Source organism: Notamacropus eugenii, chromosome 5 (assembly GCF_028372415.1).
Source record: "Notamacropus eugenii isolate mMacEug1 chromosome 5, mMacEug1.pri_v2, whole genome shotgun sequence".
Taxonomy (NCBI): Eukaryota; Metazoa; Chordata; class Mammalia; order Diprotodontia; family Macropodidae; genus Notamacropus; species Notamacropus eugenii.
The window spans coordinates 324281448-324304554 of NC_092876.1; the positions used below are offsets into that span (position 1 = coordinate 324281448).

The 23107-nt window shown below is 40.7% G+C and overlaps 1 protein-coding gene across 1 annotated transcript in view; it reads right to left on the reverse strand.

Moving 5' to 3' along the window:
• The window catches only part of ARHGEF4 (Rho guanine nucleotide exchange factor 4), a 501611-nt gene that overhangs the window by 452968 nt on the left and 25536 nt on the right, over nt 1-23107 (reverse strand). The window contains exon 2 of the mRNA XM_072613489.1: nt 22853-22888. Coding sequence (XP_072469590.1) covers nt 22853-22888 — 36 coding nt within the window. The remainder of the gene's footprint in view (nt 1-22852; nt 22889-23107) is intronic.

The window sequence follows — 23107 nt, forward strand, 5'->3', positions numbered from 1 at the left end:
CTAGAGAACTGGAATGAAGAAATATGAGAGGACATCCCCAACTCATCCCTCTGTGGAGGTGGAATGTCCAGAGTTATTATACATTGCATGTATTTTGGGACTTTTTCCCTCTTTAAAAATATAGAATGTTATATAGAATGACTTTCTGGGAGGGGAATGAGGACAATTGCTTGGGATAACCATGGTGATGTAAGAAATAAAAGACATCAATAAAAACTTATTTAAAAAAAGAATCACGGTGTCAGCAACAAAACTCAGAATAAGGCTGAGGTTGGTGATAAATGCTGAGTATAACAAAAGGGCTTATAATGGAGCTAGGAGGATGACAGAAGAAAGCAAAAGATTGTAACTCGAGGTGGATGAAACTATGATCAAAGATATCAAGAAGAAAACACAACTACCACGTACTTATTTTACTTCTTTTTTTCCTCTGGTTAATTAATAGTCAGAATACAGGAGACTAGAACACAAAGTGGCTAACAGGGAATTGAAGCCTAAGGTGAATAAATAAATACTCAGAGTACACCTAGCTTTCCTCAATAAGCTGTCAATAACCCCACATAAACCACATCCCAAGATGCTGAAAGAACTGGTGGATTTTACTGCTAAACCACTATCAATGATCTTTGGAAAATTATGGAAGATGGAAAAGACAGGAGTAAGAAAAGAGAGAAATAAGGGTTATCCCATTACTCAAAAAAAAAAAAAAAGAAAAGAGGGCTGGACCTTTGAATTACAGGGTTACTAAAGTGGTAAATCAGGAGGATGCCATATACTTGGAATTTCACAAAGTATTTGGCAAGATGTCTCAAGCTATCCTTGGGGATAAGATGGAAAAATATGGACTAGAATTAGTTACAATTAGAACCTAACAGTTAGTTGGATTCAGAACTGACTGAATGAGCAGGTCCCAAAAGTTGTCTGTAATGGTTCCATGTGAGCTTGGCAGGTGTTTAGTGGAGGATCTCAAGAATTGGTCCTTGGCCTTGTATTTGGCCTTGTGCTACTCAATGTTTTCTAACCAGTGACATAAACGAAGGTATACATGGCAAATGTCCAGATTACACAATTTTGAGAGAACCAATTGACAGGTTAGAGGGCAGTTGGAAAGACCTTGACAGGCTAGAAAAATGTGTTAAATACAATCAAATGCAATTTAATAGAGAGAAATGTAAAGTCCTACATTTAGGCTCAGAACATCAGCTTTACAAGTAGAGAATGGGGGAGATATGGCTAGACAAGCTTGTACAAAAAAAATCTATGGGTTTTGGAAAACTGCAAGGTAGATATGTATCAACTGTGTGATATGATAGTCAAAAAAGCCAATGCAGTCTTAGGCTACAATGATGGAAGTTTAGCCTGATCAGACCGTGTCGAAGAGTATGTATTACCTTCAGTTCTGGGGATCACATTTTAGGAGAGACATTGGCAATCTGGAAAGCATTAAGACAAGGAAGGCCAGTTTGGAGAGTAAAGACCATGCCATGTGAGGACTAAATGAGGAGACTGGGGATATTTCTCTCATGTGGAAGTTCTGTTTGGTCTCAAGGAGAAGACCTAGGAGAAAGGGGAAGAGGTTTCAGAAAGGCAATTTTGACTGGATATGAGGAAAAACTTCCCAAGAATTACAAGTGTCCAAAAGTTGAATGTGTTGCTTCTGGAGATAACAGATTCTTGTTCACTGGAGGCTTCTAGCTGGAGCATAAGTGGCCACTTGTTGGAGATGTTGGGGAAAGGATTCCTGTTCAAGTTCAGATTGGACAAGATGGCTTTGAAGATTCTTCCAACCCTGAGATTCTGTGATTCTAGTTTGACTAGCCAAGTGTCCTGCTTAAAGATTCCATTAGTTATTGGCTGCTAAGTGGGAATCAGTTTGTCCTCCAAATCCTTCTTGGAGCAGAGTCCTTGATATACCTGGTGGAGAATTCAGGCATAAAAGAGAATAAAATAGGTCCCTGAGTTGAAGAGTTTATAGAGTTGAGCTGGGAATGATGAATGTCAAGATGGAGTAAAGGATTTTTATAATCTCATGTTCTTTAAAAAGAACATGATCAACTTGGGGGAAGAAAACCTCTCTTATGCCTTTTCTATCTAGACACATAATGGGTGCCACATAATGGGCAGCACAGTGGATAGAATGCTGAGGATGGAATCAGGAAGACCTGAATCTAAATCTCACCTCAGACATTTACTAGCTGTGGGACCTTGAGCAAATCATTTCATTTCTATCTGCCTCAGTTTCCCCATCTGTAAAATTATTATAATAATAGCACCTACCTCCCAAGGTTGTTTTGAGGGGAAGGAAGGCAGGAAGAAAGGAAGGAAGGAAGAAAAGAATTATTAAGGAATTATTAACCACCTACTCTGTATCAGGCTCTGTGCTAAACACTTTACAAATATTATGTCATTTAATCTTTACAACAACTCTGAGTGGTAGCTGCTATCATCATCTTCATTTCACAATCAAGAAAACTGAAGCTGACAGGTTAAATAACTTGCCTAGAGTCATACAGCTTGTAAGTGTCTGGGGTCACATGTGAATTCAGGTTGTCCTGACTCTAGGCCCAGTGCTTGAACCACTGCATCCCCTATTAACCTTTAGGGTATGGTAATAATCTGTCTGTCTGTCTGTCTGTCTGTCTGTGTTCACCCTTTGTTTTCGAAGAAGACCATGACATCAGAGACATGATGACATGACTTGCACTTGACTTTGTTCTGAGTGAGGGAGGGCTGTGCAGGTCACCAGCCTCACTTCTCCTCCAGAGCCATCTGGATCCAGTGACCAGATATTCCTCAGGATGACTGGAGAAGGCATGATAACAACAACAGGATGTTGACAATAACAATAACATTTATTTTTTTTTAAATTTATTTATTTAACTTTTAACATTCATTTTCACAAAATTTTGGGTTCCAAATTTTCTCCCCCGTTGTCCCCTCCCCCCACCCCAAAACAATTGCCCCCATCACCAACCTGCTCTCTCCTCTATCATCCCTCTCTGCCCTTCTCTCCATCCTTTCCTCTGTCCTGTAGGGCCAAATAACTTTCTATACCCCTTTACCTGTATTTCTTATTTCCTAGTGGCAAAAGTAGTACTTGACAGTTGTTCCTAAAACTTTGAGTTCCAACTTCTTTTCCTCCCTCCCTCCCCATCCCCTCCTTTTGGAAGGCAAGCAATTCAATATAGGCCAAATCTGTGTAGTTTTGCAAATGACTTCCATAATAGTCATGTTGTATAAGACTAACTATATTTCCCTCCATCCTATCCTGCCCCCCATTACTTCTATTCTCTTTTGATCCTGTCCCTTCCCATGAGCATCAACCTCAAATTACTCCCTCCTCTCCATGCCCTCCCTTCCTTCATCCCCCCCACCCTGTTTATCCCCTTATCCCCCACTTTCCTGTATTGTAAGAAAGGTTTTCATACCGAAATGAGTGTGCATTTTATTCCTTCCTTTAGTGGAATGTGATGAGAGTAAACTTCATGTTTTTCTCTCACCTCCCCTCTTTATCCCTCCTTTAATAAGTCTTTTGCTTGCCTCTTTTATGAGAGATAATTTGCCCCATTCCATTTCTCCCTTTCTCCTCCCATATATTTCTCTCTCGCTGCTTGATTTCATTTTTTTAAGATATGATCCCATCCTCTTCAATTCACTCTGTGCACTCTGTCTCTCTGTGTGTGCGCGTGTGCATGTGCATGTGTGTGTGTGTAATCCCACCCAGTACCCAGATACTGAATAGTTTCAAGAGTTACAAATATTGTCTTTCCATGTAGGAATGTAAACAGTTCAACTTTTATAAGTCCCTTATGACTTCTCTTTGCTGTTTACCTTTTCATGCTTCTCTTCATTCTTGTGTTTGAAAGTCAAATTTTCTTTTCAGCTCTGGTCTTTTCATCAAGAATGCTTGAAAGTCCTCTATTTCATTGAAAGACCAATTTTTTCCCTGAAGTATTATACTCAGTTTTGCTGGGTAGGTGATTCTTGGTTTTAGTCCTAGTTCCTTTGACTTCTGGAATATCTTATTCCATGCCCTTCTATCCCTTAATGTAGAAGCTGCTAAATCTTGTGTTATCCTGATTGTATTTCCACAATACTTGAATTGTTTCTTTCTAGCTGCTTGCAATATTTTCTCCTTGACCTGGGAACTCTGGAATTTGGCCACAATGTTCCTAGGAGTTTCTCTTTTTGGATCTCTTTCAGGCGTTGTTCTGTGGATTCCTTGAATATTTATTTTGCCCTCTGGTTCTAGAATGTCAGGGCAGTTTTCCTTGATAATTTCATGAAAGATGATGTCTAGGCTCTTTTTTTGATCATGGCTTTCAGGTAGTCCCATAATTTTTAAATTGTCTCTCCTGGATCTCTTTTCCAGGTCAGTTGTTTTTCCCATGAGATATTTCACATTATCTTCCATTTTTTCATTCTTTTGGTTTTGTTTTGTGATTTCTTGGTTTCTCCTAAAGTCATTAGCCTCCATCTGTTCCATTCTAATTTTGAAAGAACTATTTTCTTCAGTGAGCTTTTGAACCTCCTTTTCCATTTGGCTAATTCTGCTTTTGAAAGCATTCTTCTCCTCATTGGCTTTTTGAACTTCCTTTGCCAATTGAGTTAGCCTATTTTTCAAAGTGTTATTTTCTTCAGCATTTTTTTGGGTCTCCTTTAGCAGGGTGTTTACTTGTTTTTCATGCTTCGCTTGCATGTCTCTCATTGCTCTTCCCAGTTTTTCCTCCACCTCTCTAACTTGATTTTCAAAATCCTTTTTGAGCTCTTCCATGGCCTGAGCCCATTGAGTGGGCTGGGATACAGAAGCCTTGGCTTCTGTGTCTTTCCCTGATGATAAGCATTGTTCTTCCTCATCAGAAAGGAAGGGAGGAAATGCCTGTTCACCAAGAAAGTAACCTTCTATAGTCTTATTTTTTTTCCCTTTTCTGGGCATTTTCCCAGCCAGTGACTTGCCTTCTGAATATTCTCTTCACACCCACTTTGCCTCCAGATCCGCCCAGCCAGCGCTTGGGCTCTGAGATTCAAATGCTGCTTCCCAGCCTCAGGGCTTTGGGCGGGGGCAGGGCTGCTGTTCAGTGTGAGATCAAGTTCAGGTGCTCAGGTGGGGGCAGGGCGGCTTCACTGGCTCAGTTCCCTCAGGGGGTTTATGCAGAGACCTTCAACAATGGATCTGGGCTCCTGCCTGCTTGGGGAGCCCCGGTCTGCTCCCACCTCCGCTGCTGCCTCCCGAGGGGGCCTGAGTTATGGAGGCACCCCACTCCCCTTTCGACCCGCCAAAGAGACCCTCTCACTGGCCCTTGTCACCTGTGGGTGGAGGGACCCGCGTGGCCGCTGGAGATTCCATCCCCGAAGCCCTCTTGGATCAGCTCCTCTTGGCACCTTGTGGCCGAGTCAGGGCTGTGCTTGGCTGGCTCCGGGTCCACAGCGTGAAGGACCCTTTGCGAGAGGTTTTCAGATTCTCTGGAACAGAAATCTCCTCAGCTCCGTTGTTCTGTGGCTTCTGCTGCTCCAGAATTCACTGGCAGTTCTTTTTTACAGATATTTTATGGGCAGTGGGTTCGGAGGTAGCGTATGTGCGTCTGTCTACTCCGCCATCTTGGCTCTGCCCCCCAACAATAACATTTATATAGCACTTCTATATGCCACACACTGTACTAAGCACTTTACAATTATTATTTCATTTGGTCCTTACCACAACCCTACCAGGCAGGTGCCATTATTATCATATTTTACCCATGAGGAAACTGAGACAAACAGAGGTTAAATGATTTTTCCAGGTTCACATAGCTAGTAAGTGTCTGATGACCTGAACTCAGGTCTTCCTAATTCCAGGCCTGGAGTTCTAGCCACCTAGCCACCTAACTGCCTACAGCTAGATAACAATAATAAAAATTAAATATAATCATGTAAAAATATTATTGAGCAAAATAATTAATAAAATAAAAATACACATCAAAATCTAAATCATCAATGAGATATTCTATGTGAAGTACTTTCCAAAACTTAAAGATATGTACATATACACATGTTAGCTATTATTATAAATAAAGTCATAGCTTTAGACCTCTCAGATCTCTTGTAGCATTAAAGCTATGATCCTTGTATCTTATTTTGTCTGTCAATGTTTTCCCCTCGCCTCCTGCTCCACCTCAATAGGATGTAAGCTCCTAGAGAACAGGCACCATTATGGTTTTGTCTTCTTGTCTCTGCATCCTAACACAGTTCTGGAAGAAAATCAATGCTTAATACACACTTGTCCAATTGAATTGAAGGGAAATTAAAGGTCACCTAGTCCAACCCCCTCATTTTACAGATGAGGCCTATAGAGATGAAGTGACTTTCCCTAACTCACGTAGAAGTAAGGGGCACACCTGGCATTTGAATCTAGGTCTTCCAACTCCAAATTCAGCATTTTGGGGGGAATACCACCCTGCCTTCCAGCAGTCTGCTGCCTAATTATATAAACCAGCCAGGGAAATTATTTCCTCATCATAATATGTCAAAAACCCAAGCTGCAATTTTCTACAAGGCAATTTAACTAATAGAAGCATCATTTTATTGAGTGTAATATGTGCTTCTTCAACACAACATAAAACACAGCCACTCTCTCTACAACGATCTCACAAGCCTCCAGCACCTTAAATATACTTGTGTCTTATTTTCTAATCATTTCATTTGCTTAATTTTGTCATCCTTGTTAAAGTGTAATTTCCTTAATACCTACCTAGACTTCATTCACTCATTCAATCTTTCAAAAAGCATTTATTAAGTGACCACTGTATGCCAGACAGTGTTAGGTGCTGGGAATACAATGATAAAAAACAAACCAAAATATTGCTCCTTGCCTCCAACGAGTTTAAAATTGCTTTACATATATGTGTGTATGTGTATATGCATGTATATGTGTATATGTATATGTATGCATGTGTGTATGTGTATATGTATACGTACATATGCATGATATCTTCAACAGCCCAGGTAGGAGATAGGAATTTGGTTACATTTCCCACCCATATTCTAACCTCCCTTCCAGGACTTTTGTTTTAGCCCAGGGTCCTCTTACATGATACATCCCTTTCTTCTCATGTGGTACAATGGAAAAAGTGCTGGAGTCAAAGGATCTATTTCCTAATCCTCTCTACCACTTTTAACCTTTTTGGTCTTGGGCAAAACACCCCCTGGCCTTGCTTGCCTTGGTTTACTCCTTTGTAAAGTGAAGGGGACTGGACTAGATGACCTTGAAGATTCCCCCAGCTCTAAATCTATGATGCTATCATCTCTAGTTATGAGCATTTTCAGATGGTCCTCATCAGCAAGCAGCGCTGGCCTCAGGCCATTACCTATATCTCTCTGATTTGAGGATTGCCATGAAGCTCTCTCTGCCTACAAATATCTCCCCCTAATGGCCTGTCATAGTGCTAAGAAATTCCCACATTACTTCTTTGAGCTAAGACACAGAAGGCCCCCATTGAAATACGAATATGTCACCTGAAAAGGGTAAAAGACAAAGTTATTATCATCTATTAACATCATAATACTTCATTAAGATAAAAAACATAATTTATCAAGTTGTCTGCTGGGGGAATCAAGAGGAGGGATATTCGATTTTGTTATCCACAGTGGGAACCTTGGGCAACCAAAGGACTCTAGATGATTGGGAACAGGAACAAAATGGGCCACTGAACAAGGCATGGCACACTAAAGAAAATTGCCAACCTCAAAGCTTTGCCAACTCTAGCTAGGAAATCTACCTTTCAATCTTTCCCTTCCATCCAATCATCACTTAGTCTCTCACAAACTGAAACCAACCTATCATCCAGGTTTCCTATTTCTGGGGCCTCCATTTCTCCGTTCTAAGAGACCCCCTCCAATTAGGTTTCTACTCTCATTCTATTAAGAAGTAGATATGTTGTTCCTGGCTGTTGGACAGCATGCCTAGAAACATACGTGAGGCATTTTAGGGGATCAGAGTATAATTTCCTAAGGCTGTTCCCAAAAGTAGATCAATTAGGAAAGCACATAAACACTACCCAATAGGGGCACATATGTAATCATCTTCATCTTCATCATCATCATCATCGCTATAATTTATATAGAACTTTAGGGTTTTTAAAGAGCTTTCCATATGTTATGACATTTGATTGTCACAATAATCCCGTAAGGGGCTATTATTATTCCTGTTTTTTAAATGAGGAAGCTGAGGTAGAAATTAAATTCCTTTTGCCTAGTCATTAAATGTTTGAAACAAGATTCTGATTGAGGTCTTCTTGGCTTTAAGCCTAACGTTCTATCCTCTTCATGATGTAGTCTCTAACATACCTTAGGAAGCTCAAATGCTAAGTTTATGTTGCCCAGCTATGTCTGTAAACCTCCCTTTGTTCTCTCTTACTCTATTCATTCACTCAGATTCTCTGCAAACTACAGAAATCAGGACTAATTCTTCAAGAATACAGTCCTTTGTGGTCCAGTTGTTTTTCAGCTGTGTCCAACTCTTTTTGACCTCATTTGGGGTTTTCTTGGCAAAGATTCTGGAGTGGTTTGCCATTTCCTTCTCGAGCTCATTTTACAGATAAGGAAAGTAAGACAAGCAGTTAGGTGACTTGCCCAGAGTCACACAGCTAATAAGTGTCTGAGGCCAGATTTAAACTCAGAAAAATTGAGTCTTCCTAACTTCAGGTCTAGAACTCTATCCACTTCACCATCTAACTGCCCTAGACTGCACACATTCTATTTGCCTTCAGTGACTGTGGCTATAGGAGCTCCAGGCAGAAATACAAAGTCAACAGCTGACCTTCAGGCAGAAGCTGCTTTCAATAACTGGGAATCCTGAAGCTTCTTAAAGCGATTTCTTACATGTGGCATCACCACATGTGCCACTCTCTCATCTCTGTCCACTCTACCAGGCTTCTTTTTCCTCACTATATAAGACTAGAAAGGACAGACGGAAATCTCTAAAGAAGCTTCAGAGGTCATGGTTACCTTTTTTTTTTTTTTTTGAGAAAACTTTTCTTCTGGCCTCATTTCTTTCCTAATATTGCAGCTTCAGGACTAGAAAAGTACATGTTATCCTCATTTTCAGTTCCTACAGTTCCTGGCTAAATGTCCTCAAGCTTGTGTTCACCTCAGCCAGGAAACTTGGTTTCCAGCATCAACCCTCTTTGTCTTACTGTGTGGTCCAGATCAAGTCACTTTTGCATCTTTGGAAGTCAATTTCCTCATCTGTCAAATAGAGACAATAATGCCTGACCTGTTTAGGAATACAAATATATAACTGAAGATCATCTGGCCCCATCTGTTCTTTTCACAGATGACAAAACTGAGGCCTAGATAGGGGAAACAATGTGCTTGAGTTCATACAACTAGTAAATGGAAAAGTCAGGATTCAAATGTGAGTCCTTGGACTATAAAAATAGCATATTTTACCATTGCATCAGGCTGTCTAACACCCTTGCTAAGTAGCTCTATGTATATATGTATCTGTGCAAATATATAAGATATTGGATGTAAATGGGGAAGGAAATGACAAACCACTCCAGTATCTTCACCAAGAAAACTCAAAATGGGGTCACTAAGAGTTAGACACCTCTGAAACAACCAAACAACAACAATATTGGATATAAAGGGCCAATGAAAAACGCTAAGAGGTTATTCCTGTTCAAAACTGCTCTCCATATTGCTTCTTCTTCATGTGCCAAGACCAACAGGCTTTCTTTTCTGCATCATCCTTGCATCCTGCTCAATAAAAACCAAAGCTCGGCAAAGAGAGTGCAAGCATAGTCTTCTGCAGGTGTCTTTCTAATATTCTTGGCTTAGAAGGAGTCTAATTTGCTTTAGGTTTCAGAGAATCAACAGGCCTTATGATTCTACTTGACTTTTAATCCCAAATCCAGGAACACCATTTCTCTGTGAAAGCAACAGGAGCGAGGAGTGAAGAAAGAGCAAGAGATCATGGAAAGAGTGATGGATCTTGAGTCTTGGCTCTGCAACTTATTCCCTTTGTGACCCTAAGCAAGTCACATAAACTTTGGATCTTTTTTTAATTTCTAAAATGAGGCGTGTATGATGTATAATACCTAAGGTTTATTGCTCTTCTAAATGTAAGAACTCATGACTCATCTCAATGCGTCATCTTCCAAAACCAATTAGCATTTAATCATGTCAATTCTCTTCCTCAGCTCCTTTGTATTTCACCCCACCTCTAGTCTAGGCTCTTATTACCATACTGGGATTTCCATCATAGTCTCCTAAAGGTTCTTATAGTTCCAATCTCTCCTCCCCCTCCCCTTTCACATACACACTTCCAATCCTTCCTATAGAATACTACCAGATCCATCTTCCTATAATGTTATTTTCAACTTGCCACTCCCCACCAAATTCCAATGATTCCCCATTTCCTGCAGAATATCCACTAGACTGGCTTTGAAGACCTCCCACAATGTGACCCTACCTGATTTATCCAGTCTATCTTTCATCACTCCCCTAGTGTCCCACTCTGTCACTGACAAATTAGCCCAGTGGTTACTCTAACCAAAGAGGTCAAACCCTATCTTTTGAAAACACAGTGCTTATTTCTATCTGCATCTTTGCTCATGCTATATTTTCTGCCTAGAATGCCCTCTCTCCTTCAGATCTAAACCATCAACGTCTGATGGTTACCATAATCAGAGAGGCAGGAGTGTGGAGTTGAGCTCTCACAACAGCTTCCAACAAAGCTACCCAGAGGGATCATATATATGCAGAAAGAACTTGGATCTTTGGGGTGACATTTAGACTGCAATTATATTTCAATGGCAGAGCAGGGGAGGAGGAGCAAAAGTAAGAAATCTGATGAGACTTTTCTTAGCAGAGTAGAGGGATGCAGCTATGAGGAATATAGTTCCATAAACAGCTTTTCCTGTATGTCTGTATCTGTTTTCCACCATTTAATATGTTTCCCATGGGAAATCTTACCAACTGATTTGTGCTGCAAGGAGACTTTGGTCTTAGGCAGAGAATCAATCAACATAAATAGTTGGGTGAAAATGACTAACTCACAGTTCCATCCTTGACAATACCTTCTGAGCTCTTCTCTATTCCCTTGGATGTGTCTGGGTCAGAGATCACGGGACCTAAAAAACTAGCTCAGATTTGACCTCTTCCACAAAAAAACTGTCCAATCATCTCAACATACCATGATAACTTTTTCCTCTAAATTCTTAAAACATTTACTGTTTATACCAATCATTTGGCACTTAGTATATACTGACCCAGAGCAAGTCACTTGACCCTTTTTGCCTCAGTTTCTTTATCTGCCAAATGAGCTGGTGAAGGAAATGACAAATTACTTCAGTATCTTTGTCAAGAAAACCCCAAGTAGGGTCAGAACTGTCAGACACAAGTGGAACAACAACAGCAAAGCTTTATCTGAAAAAACCATCTAATGTCAGATAAAAGAGCTGAGAAGTAACTTATAGGTTGCAGGCAGAGGCGAAATCAAAGTAGCAAAGGGTAGGGGATCCACTCCATTTGTTCTTTCTCCTTTACAGTATTGGCTCCATAAAGATTTTAAAAATGAATAATAAATGAGACTGGCCCAGGAGTGAGGTAAAAAAGTTTTAAAATACAATACAATAAATAAAATACAACAAAAACAGAGCATCCAAATGTAGGGACTGTTGCTTTTTCCCCCATTATCATCCACTGAGTCCTTCAGGTCAGCAGGTGTACTTGGAATAGGCAACTTTTTCCAACTGGTCCTAGGGTATAAAGGATCCTTTCTCACTCTCCAATTTACTTCAGTTTCTTAGAATCATAGATAAAATTAATAGCTGAAACAAATCTCAAAGATTATCTAATCTAAACTTCTCATTTTACAGAGGAGAAAATTGAGACCCAGGGAAGTTGGCTAAGTGACAGGCCCAAGCTCACCAAGAAGTACATCAGGGGTGGAATATTATGTCATCCCATTGCATTGAACAAACATTTATTAAGAGTTTATTGAGTACAGAACATTTTTCTCTGTTGTACTTCATAAATTGTCACTTAAGCAGACCTCCATGGGAGTCAACTCTGGAGACTAAATAGAAATTTTAAAAAATCTAGGTGGTTCTTCTCTACATAAACTATAGGCAAGAAAAAGCCTCAGGAATTCTCTCTCCCACTCTCTCTCTCTCTCTCTCTCTCTCTCTCTCTCTCTCTCTCTCTCTCTCTCTCTCTCTCTCACACACACACACACACACACACACACACATGTATGCTCACATCCATGCACACTGAATTAAAGACAGAGTCTAAGGCCATGTCTCCCCAAATGCCAACATACCAAACCCATCCTACTATATCTGATCACTATGAACAACTTGGGAGTGTAGGATTGCATATGGAAGAGGAGTGAAGTGAGGCAAGGTATTGTGGTCACAGGATCATAGATCCATAGATTTAGACCTAGAAGGTACCTAAGATACTAGATGCCATCTAAACCAATTCCACATTTTGCAGATGAGGAAACTGAGGCATAGGTTATTTACCCAGAATCACATAGATAGCGTGTTGTTGGAGGGGGATAACTTAACAATTTTGTTATATAAAAGCACTAGGAAGCCTCTGAGACATTCTGCCTGATTTGGCATGAAGGAGTACCTGTGTCCAAGGCAAAAATCACTGAAAAAAGCCCAACAAATGTGATTTAAGAGACCTACTTTGCTTTAAAACTCAGTTGGATGGAAAAGTTCAGCACACATACCCAGACATTATACATCACTAGACAAAAAAATAACCACACCACACACACATGTCAAGAATATACACACAGAACATCCACACAAATATATACAGATAAATTATTAATTTTTACACACTCAGGAGTCAAGCTCATATACTTGATAAACTCATATAAACAAAGACACGAAGTACAACAGGATTCAAACAGATATACAAGGAAAATATGTAAACACACATATAAGCCTTACAACAGAAACCAAATACAACACACATTCAGACAACCACACAATACACACAACAGTGCTTTGCAGTCTTCTAAAAAATTACAAATCCTGGGATTTCTCTTTAGTTAGCACCTGGTCTCCTGAAGGGTATGTTCATAGACTGCTGGGAGGATGCTTCTACTGCCCAACCTCATAACTTCCCTCTTCCTTTTGTAGTGACATTTCTGCCTAGTTCCCTAAGATATGACCAGCCTCTAGCAAGCAGAAGGAAGAAAGCCTCATTTCCCTGAGGAGCCAGAGGAAAGTGACATGGGAAGACAAATGTGTTATGGGGACCATCCAGTGGGGCTCCTCTACCCCTGGGAGGATGTAAAGAATCAAAAAAGAGCAGACCAAGAATAGCCAAATACCTGCGAATGGGGCATTTTGGTGCAATGGGAAAAGTGCTGGATTTGGGGTCAGAAGACAGACTCAAGAGTTATCTCTGCCACTCACTAAATGTGTGGCCTTAGGCAGTTCCCTAGTCCTCAGTTTTCTTAACTGTAAAATAAGGGGATTGGACTAGATGACCTCAAAAGTCTCATCCATCTCAAAATCTATGATTCTACAAATGCAAATATATCAGGAGCCTTGCTCAGGGCTGACATGATAAGGAGCAGCAGTTGCTATGGAGGCTTCAAGAGGTCACAGATGCCTGCCATTCTCCTGGCCTGTTGAAGAGTGACAGGACATGGTTTTACTCCTGGTGTTTGGTTAAGTGGATGCCTAGAGACCAGCCTGAGAGCTGTTATTGCTGTCAAGTGAATAGAGAATTAATATAGGGGATGATCATATAGGACGTGTGGAATGTGACTGTGTGAGTGAACTGGCAGTGAGGGAGATTTCAGGGAGTGTGGATGAGAAAGATTATACAGGGCATAGAGCAGTCTCCAGGAACCATCTACCTCACTATGTAGCAATGTACCAGAGAAGAAAGCATCTGAAAAACTATGAGATCGAATTTTGTCCTGTACAGTATATATTCTCTCTCCTCTATATAATTCCTGTCCTATTTCGAATCCATAGAGTTCATAGACTCTATTTTTCTTTGAATTTCTACAACACATACAGTTATACTTCTTATTTTTAACATCCATTTGCTGCCTTTTTTGTTATCTAACTTCGTGTGTGTGCGTGCGTGCGTGCGTGTGTGAGTGCGTGCATGTGTGCATGCGTGTGTGTGTAAACCTTGTGTTGTCTGCCCCCTCTGTGGTGAATTTCTGGGAGGACATGCTCTGGTTTATGAAAGATGCCAGTTATGAATGGCTAGCAGGCTGCATTGAGAGAGGAATACTTGCATCAGTGGTCCATTTAGAATTTGGGTAGAAAGAAGTAAGTAGATACTTTGATGAATCTTTGATTTAATTTATGTGAGTATTCCCCCACTGGGGAATTTTGCAGAATTCTTATTCATCCTTCAATATTCCAAGGTATCTCACTGATGTGGGTATTCTCTCCAGTGATGCAAATTTCAACCCATCCATGTTTGCCTAACGTATATCAATGGAGCATACTGGCTGGTCCATCAGCTATCCTTTACTCTCTCCATATATCTGGCCCATCTCTTTTTTCTTTGCACTGTTTCTCTTGCATAATTCCTCATTTGTAATATATTGCAGTCTGATTATACCTACCATATACCTCTCTGATGCTATTTGGGTGATTCTTAGGTTCACTTCTTTGGAGGGCTATAGTGTTCTGATTGGTTATGAGACATGAGATAGATAAAAGCATTAAAGATAACCCCAAGTATAAAATATCATCACAATTTTTTTGAGGCAATCAGAGTTAAGTGACTTGCCCAGGATCACAGCTGGTAGGTATCTGAGGATAGATTTGAACTCAGGTCCTCCTGACTCTAGGGCCAATGCTCTGTTCATTGTACCACCTAGCTGCCCCTAGGTTTTCTTGGCAAAGATACTGGAGTGGTTTGCCATTGCCTTCTCCAGATCATTTTACAGATGAGGAAACTGAGGTAAACAAGGTTAAGTAACTTGCCCAGGGTTACATGGTTAGTACGTATCTGAGGGTAGATTTGAACTCAGGTCCTCCTGACTCCAGGCCCAGCACTCTATCTTCTATGTTACCTAGATGCCCCATAATTTTTATTATATTGTGATTATTGTTGAGAGGCAAGCTGGTATAGTGAATAAAGGGCTGTCCTTAGAGTCAGGAAAAATTCAAATCTTGCTCTTGGCACATATTAACGACATAACAATGAGTAAGTCACTCCACCTCTATGCATCCCAGGCAGCCCCTGGCACCTATAAAATACAAGTGAGATATTGACTTGCTTCACTGCTGGGAGTTTACACAGCAGGAATTTCAGATGAAATCACACATTAATAAATACCTAAAGAATCCCTCTCACAGGGTTGTTGAAAAGCTCAAAAAGAGATACTGTATATAAAATTCTCTGCAGACTTTAAAGTGGTGTATAAAAGAACATTTAGTATTATCATTACCATTGGTAGACCTGGCCACTGTCTGGGAGTGAAGAAATCACTCTCCAGGGTCACAACCAAAGCTCTGGGTAAGCAATTAGTACAAAATGATATCTAGCTTATGATCAGGGCATTGGTAGTTGGTTGTTGCTTTTTAACCTTATCCTATACCCATAGCTTTGAGCTGAAACCTAGTTATGTCTTGCACAGCAACTGGGAGATGGTGATTCAGCCTATCCATGGGACTGTGGCTTCCTAAAGAGATTGTAATAGCCTCTTTGACCTGGTTTCCCTATTTCTGGGCTTTCTGGGGAGTGTATTTTTCCATCTCAGTTGTAGAATCTTCAGCAAGCACCAATACCTGGAATTTCCCCCAGCATCCTCTCCTGTTCTGTCTCTAGAATGAACCTCTGGGAGTCCAGAGTACTAAAGACCTCAGCTCAATTCCCTTCACAGGACTCAGCCATCCTGAGGCAAGCTAGCCAGCCTCCTGTACTCCAGGGGAGAAAAACCTGGACTTCTCCCAGCAGCCAGAGCGCACAATGAAGATGCTGTTCAAAATGAAAGGACATTGCTTGGTTGTGTATGTGTGGGGAGGTGAGGGGAAGGAAGGGGGTATAGCATTTAAACAGAAAACTCAAAGGGCTTTAAATGTGGTTGAATCATAGTGTCTATCTCTGTGTGTCTGTGAATGGCTATGTTATTCATTTTCGATTAGGGGAAAAGGGGTGCAGGGCAGAGGTGAATGGACTTGGTCTTTCATGAGACATGAAAAGCTAAATACTTCAACAGTTTTAAAGTTGTTCTACTGCTCTATATTATACATGTTTTGTTCTCTCTCACAGGGACAAAGAAAAGAAGGTGCAATTCCTAAGGGAGAAGGCAGATCCCTGAGGTAATTACTGACCACGTCAGGAGCTGCCCCCGCAGTGGAATATTGATTAGCTGGCTCTGAGTTTATATTCTTGGGAGGTCAGCCCTCCCGCCAGCTGCCTCTCCCAAAGACAGAGAAGGCTCCTGTGGAAGAAAGGCAGATTCTAAAAGGGAACTGAGGAAGTGGGTGGCTGGGAACCCCTCCCCCCAAATATCTCGTTTATCTCAAACAATAGCACCCATTTAAAAGGTCCCATTCATCTCAATTCAGTTAAATAAGCATTGATGAAGCACCTACTATGTTCAGAGAACAGGCACAGAGAGAGCCAAGCACCTGTGAGCTAAGACACTAACACTCAGTTAGCAGAGAGTTTCTGTCACACACTGGAAGAGACAGAGGCAGCAATTACTTGTCTGGGAATTAAGGATTAGGCCAGAGGTATCATTCTTTAAGTTTTCTTGGATTTTCAGAGAAGAGTTGAAGAAGCTGATAGTCATTTTGAGTTGATTTTAGAACTTTACCTCTAGTTCAAGGTTACTTATATTTTGAGTGTTAAGGACCCCTTTGGCACTCCAGGGAAGTCTATGGAACCTTTCTCAGGATAATGTTTGATTGTTTTTATCATAATTGAAGAAAATGCTGAATTTTATTTAGAAGTTAGTGAAAAAGATAGGTAGCTAGCTAGATAAATAGATAGATAGATGAGAGAGAGAGAAAGAGAGAGAGAGATTTTTTTCCTTTCAATGTTCAGAGATACCCTGAAATATGTTCTTGGATGACTACTGGTCAGGGGATTTCAGGTTAGGAACTCCTATTCTAACCAGCTAAAGGAGGCTCTTTAATACTTACTTTCTGTCCAACCAAGCCAGTCTTCCACCATGCACATACCATGTTCATTTCTGTCTATGCCTCTGGGCTTTCCAGTCCACATATATAACTAGGTGCTACAGTGGTTAAAGCACTGGGCCTGGAATCAAAGAGGTCTGAGTTTAAATCTGGCCTCAGACATTTACTAGCTATGTGACCTTGAGCAAGTCACTTATTCTCTATTTGCCTCCATGTCCTCAAATATAAAATGGGGACAATAATAGCACCTACCTCCTAGGGTTGTTGTGAGGAACAAAGGAAATACTTGAAAAGCAGGTAGCGCTGTCCCTGACACATAGACGGTGATATACAGATGTTAGCTACACACTCAAAACTCCCCTGGCCCTTTCCTAGGAGTTGGCATTCTGGGGAAGAGGTAGAGCGACAAAGTCATATAAAGCAAGTCACCTGGGCATCTTAACAATGCAATGCACAACTCCCTTGAGTTCTGGGGGCTCACCAATGTCAGTCAACTTCAGATAGTGACTGAAGCTATTATAAAACCCTACAATAATGATGAGTGTATGGCTGCTCCTGGCTGCGTGGTCCACAGTTCCTCCTTAAATCCCTCGAGACATAGTTGTACCCAGTACGACCACAATGTTGGCACAATCCTGCTCGTCTGTGAGTGTCTCAGTGTGATCCCTTGCATGTGCTGGCTCAGTGTCACTGTCGCCCCAGCCAGGGTGCTGACAACATCTTGGTTCACACCGGATCCTCTTCCTGCCAGATGCTCCTTTCTCCTCACCCTCTATCTATCAAATCCCTACCCCAAGTTTAGAGGCCAGCCCAGGGCCTGGCTCAAGTTCCTCAATCCCCATGAAGTTTGATCTGACTTTTCTAACCCTTGAAGCTCATAGCTTCTTCCTTTCTCTGAGTAACCACAACATATACAATCTATGCCCCTTGTTTTAGTGTTCATTCACTATGTCAGTAAATCATGCTGAATAGAATTAAACATAAAATATTTTTTTCTTTCTCACATTCTAAAACAAGTAGCCTTTTAAAATAGCAACAAGAAACATTTATTGATCATCTCTATGCAAGGCCCCATCTATTCCCTATCCTCAAAGAGTTTATAATCTTAGGAGGATAGTAGGGAATGAAACATATACATACAAGTAAAAGTGATACAAGATAGAGCATCTCATATTTAATAATAATAGCTAACACATATAGTGCCTTAATATCTGCAAAGCAATTTACACAGAATATCTCATTTGATCCTCACAAGAATCTGGAGAGGACAATGGTACTATTATTCCTACTTTACAGAAGAGGAAACTGAGGTAGATAGTGATTAAGTGACTTGCTCAGGGTCACATAGCTAGTAAGCATCTGAGGCAGCATTTGAACTCAGGTCGAAATCTAAACCTAAATCTAAATCCAGCATTTTACGCACTATGTCACTTCTCTAGATTTGTATGAAATTTAGGGGTTTATAAAATGTTTTCTTCATAACAGCCTTGGATGAAAGGGAAGGAAACTATCATTATTCCTTTCTTTTATATCTGAGGAAACTGTAGCTCCTTTTAAGTGTATGAAAGTGAGTTCTAACCTTGGTCTCAACTCTTAAGTCCAGTGTTCCTTCTAGTACAGTATGGGTAAAGAAGGGGTCTAGACAAAAACACCATAAAAGACTGAGGAGGAAGAAAGCACTTTTTAGTTGAGGAGAAGAGAGCAGATTTAATGGGGAGGTAATACCTGAACTGACCTTAAAATTACTGAATCCTGCTGACCAGAACCCAAATATTGTATTACTGAAATGTGAACTGTATCCAAGCTGATTTCTTAAAACACTTGGTGAACCTTTTAAATAGGAACCAGACCTATTAAAAATCCTTCTCTGAAGAAGGGTTTTAGCAAGTGAAACTGTTTTGAGTAGTTTTTAACAACAGATAGCATTTACATGACACTTTAAGATTTGCAACATGCTTTACAAATATTCGATCCTCATAACAAACGTGGGAGGGAGTAGATTTTGCTCTTATTGCCTCCATTTTACAGATGAGGAAGCTGAAGTGGATGGTCACTCAAGTAATAAATATCCAAGGCAGAATTTGAGTTCAAATCCTCCCGACTCCAGGTCCTGTGTTCTAACCACTGCACCACCCTGTTGCTTGTGTTCTATGGAGGACAATTCAGGACAGAATCTACTGTTGGCTTATGATTCTTAAATTTACAGCCTTCCCACTGAGCCCTGGATGAAGCACCCAATGATAATGATGTCCAACTAATGGCAATAGTCTCAAATAGGGGCTAAGGTGAAACATGCAAAAATCAAGCCTCCATCATGGTCATAAAGTGCAACGTAGGTGTCCCAACTCTGCATTCAGTCATCATAGCTCCATTAATCCATCCATCTACTCATTCATCCATTCATTTACCAACTTCCTACTGTGTACCCAGGGCCAGATGAAGGCACTGTAGGGAAAACAAACAAAGGAGAACATAGTCTCTGAACTCTCCAATAGCTATCAGTCTCAACTGACTGGCTCTCAAAAAACCCACTCTCCCCGTGGAAAGAGTCTATTTGGTTGCTGTGTAATGAGCCATAACAGTAAGCAGGGTCACTTAAACCAAACCAAATTAGGAAGCCCAAACCATAATGAACCACAGTAAATCTGCTAAAACATGAAATAAACCCAATTTTTGAAACAGAAATGTGAACTAAACCAAAATTAAATTTAAAAAACACCTAGTAAACTCCTTCAATCAAGAGTCATACCTGTATATTTTTTTTAATTTGTTGAGTCAAAAAACCCCAGGAATATTAAAATCTTCAAATGGAACTTGAACCAAATCATTCTCGATTACTCTGAATTCACCATATTTTTTCTGTAAGAGTTTGAGTCAGTAGAGATTATTTACTTAGCTATAAAATGAGAATGACAAGCTGTTCTATTTACCCCCAACAAGAGTCCTGCGAAGAAAATGCTTTTTAAACCTTGAAGTCAACCTTAAAGTTTAAAGTGAGTAATTTCTCTGTTCCCTCTGCTGTGACATAAAACTGCAGGCTTTGACATGCTAGGGGGTCCACTCTGTCATTGATGTATCCCAGGGGCTTCTTAGTCATTCACTGCTTTCCCTTCTTTCTTTCCTTCTCCCCTCCACACTGAAAATTCAGTTAATAAATAAATCAGTTCTGAACTCCTTCCTTTACTCCCCCCAGATTCCAATTTTTTGGGGTACACATAAACTGAACAATAGTAGCATATTATATTTATTCAAAATCATATTTTTTTAGAAAGTAAAAAAATGCTTTTACATTAATTATCTCACTTAAACCTTATTACATCCCTGTGATGTGTCATTTGATAGATAAGGAAACTGAGGACCATGGAGCTAATGTGTCCTAAGGGGTATTATTAACCAGCAAAGTAGACAGAGGAGCTATGAGATAACCTAGTGGTGTCCCTGAAGTATAATAAGAAGATAGTGTCTAGTAGAAAGGGCTGTCAGTTTTTTCATTTGCTAGAGATCTTCCTAAGGATAGTTAGAAGCAGAGCAAGGCTTAGAGGCCCCTGTCTTCTGACTCCCAGCCCATCTTCTTCCCTATGATAAAATCCTCAAAAGAGAACTGGAACCAACCTCTCTCAGAGTTCTTTGATAAAGGGGTAAGGGGAAGACAGGCAATGTGAGGCCTGCATCCTAACTGCAATAAGTCTCTTGGGTTTGTCCCCAGACCCAGGAAAGTTGCTTGGACCCTGGGCAGGGGGAGGTCCAGGATTACTTATAATTGCAGAGACTTAAAAAAGAAATGAAGAGATTTGAACAGGAATAAGGTTGCTTGAGACAGATATAGTAGAAGGGACCCAAAGAATTAGGATCATAGCTTTAGAGCTGGGGAAAAACCCTAAGTCATTGAATCCAACCCCCTCCTTTGAAAGATGAAGAAAGTGAGACCTCATCCACAACATTGACTTCTACAAGGTTGCAAACATCAACAACAACAAAAAAAGGATTTTAACCCAAGTCCTTGGACACCAGAGCCAATGTTCTATTCACCATATCACAATGCCTCCCTAGCTGGTATAATCTTGCACAAGTCACTTGACTTCCCTCAGGTAAGAGAGTTCAATTTTCCTAAATATAGAATGAATTTGTACTGTCTACCTCACAAGGCTGTGGAGAAGAAAGGGCTTTGCAAATCTTAGAGTAAAAGCTCTAGATGATCGTGAGTTATTATTATCATTATCAAAAGAATGAATAGACCTGTGGAGACCTAAGTGAACACCAGTACAACAGGATCGGAGCTAGCGGAGGCCTACCACTGCAAAATTGGTTTTTTCATTTGTGTCCAACTCTTCATGGCCCCAATTTTGTGTTTTCTTAGCAAAGATACTGGAGTGGTTTGCCATTTCCTTCTGTAGCTTATTTTATAGATGAGGAAACTGAGGCAAATAGGGTTGAGAGATTTGTCCAGGATCACACAGCTCATAAGTGTCGGAGGTCAGATTTGAACTCAGGAAGAGAAGTCTTCTTTACTCCAGGTGGAGCATTATTGGTTAGCAAAGGAGACAGAGAAGGAGATATGAGAGAATCTAGAACAGGATGGTGACCCTGAAGTCTAACAAGAAGATAGCGTCTAGTAGAAAGGGACTGTCAGTTCTCTCATTTGCTGTGCCACCTAGCTGCCCACCAGTAGGCAAAATTTCATGTCCTTACTGATTCCTCCTTCCCTTTCCTGAAAGGACAAATAAGGAAGGGGCTGCCTGAAAGGGCCCCAGCAAAGGGCCCCTCAGTGCTAGTAGAATCAGATTTAGATGTGATAGGAACCTAAGAAGCCATTAGATTCATCCCTCATACTTAATAGAGAGGTTAAGTCACTTACAGCTAGTAAGTATCTGATCCACATCTTCCTCCCCAAAGGACCTGGAATCAGGAGGTCTCTTCCTGATCAGTCTCAGACACTTACTTACTACTAGCTGTGTGACCCTGGGCAAGTCACTTAACCCTGTTTGTCTCCGTTCCTTATCTGTCAAATGAGTGAGAGAAGAAAATGGCAAACCACTTCAGAATCATTGCAAAGAAAACCCCAAAATGGGATCACCAAGAGTTAGACACAACTGAACCACAACAACAACTTCCTGCCTAAATGCAGGGATCTCTCCATTCTTCTATGTTGTCCCTCTTCTCCCCCTGACCATCTAAAATGCATCCAATTGGCATTCTGCAGTGAAATTCATTGTCAGCTAGCTCCCCATAGGAGTTACAAAGACAGGAAACTGTGAATGGACTACCTGTTGAGCACCCTGCTCAACTATTTTCTTGAGCTCCTGAAAATGGGGCCCCTTGCCAGAAGCATGGCCCTGGGGAGTTTAGAGCAGCCTCCCTGCTCTCACATTGTGTTGACAGAATCACAGAAACTCAACAAGTTGGGAAGTGAGATGAGAGGAGGCAAAATAAAGTATTTTATTTAGCTCATGTCTTCTCTCAAGGTTGAGAAGGGCAAGTACTCAGAGGGTCAATAACTCCAGGAGATCCAGTCCAAGTCTCATCCCATAAGTGAAGGTTCCCTAACCACCCTCAATGTACAGTAATGACTCCCTTCTTGGAACACCTATGGTACCTATGTCTCTTCCCAACAGTTTGGTTTTTAATTTTCCTCCACTTAATAGTTGCAAGGAGTGGCTACTCCTGAATTTTCAACCACCCAACTGTAGAAATTCTGGTCATGTGATGATGGAAAAAAATCTTACCTCTTTAGATGAACGAGGTCTTTGCTCATAAGCTTTCTGCAGAGAGAAAATAAGAAAAGACAAAAAAAATATAGAAAGTTAGGAAGAAAGATAATTCAGATAACTGAAAGCATTTTACAACCTGCATGGTGCAGTGGAAAGCTTGCTGACTTTGGGCTAGAAGGTGCCTCCAAGGCCATTTTCATAGATGAGGAAGCTAAGGACTAGGGAGTTTATACGACCTGTTGTCATTGAACCCGGGATTAAATCCTGACT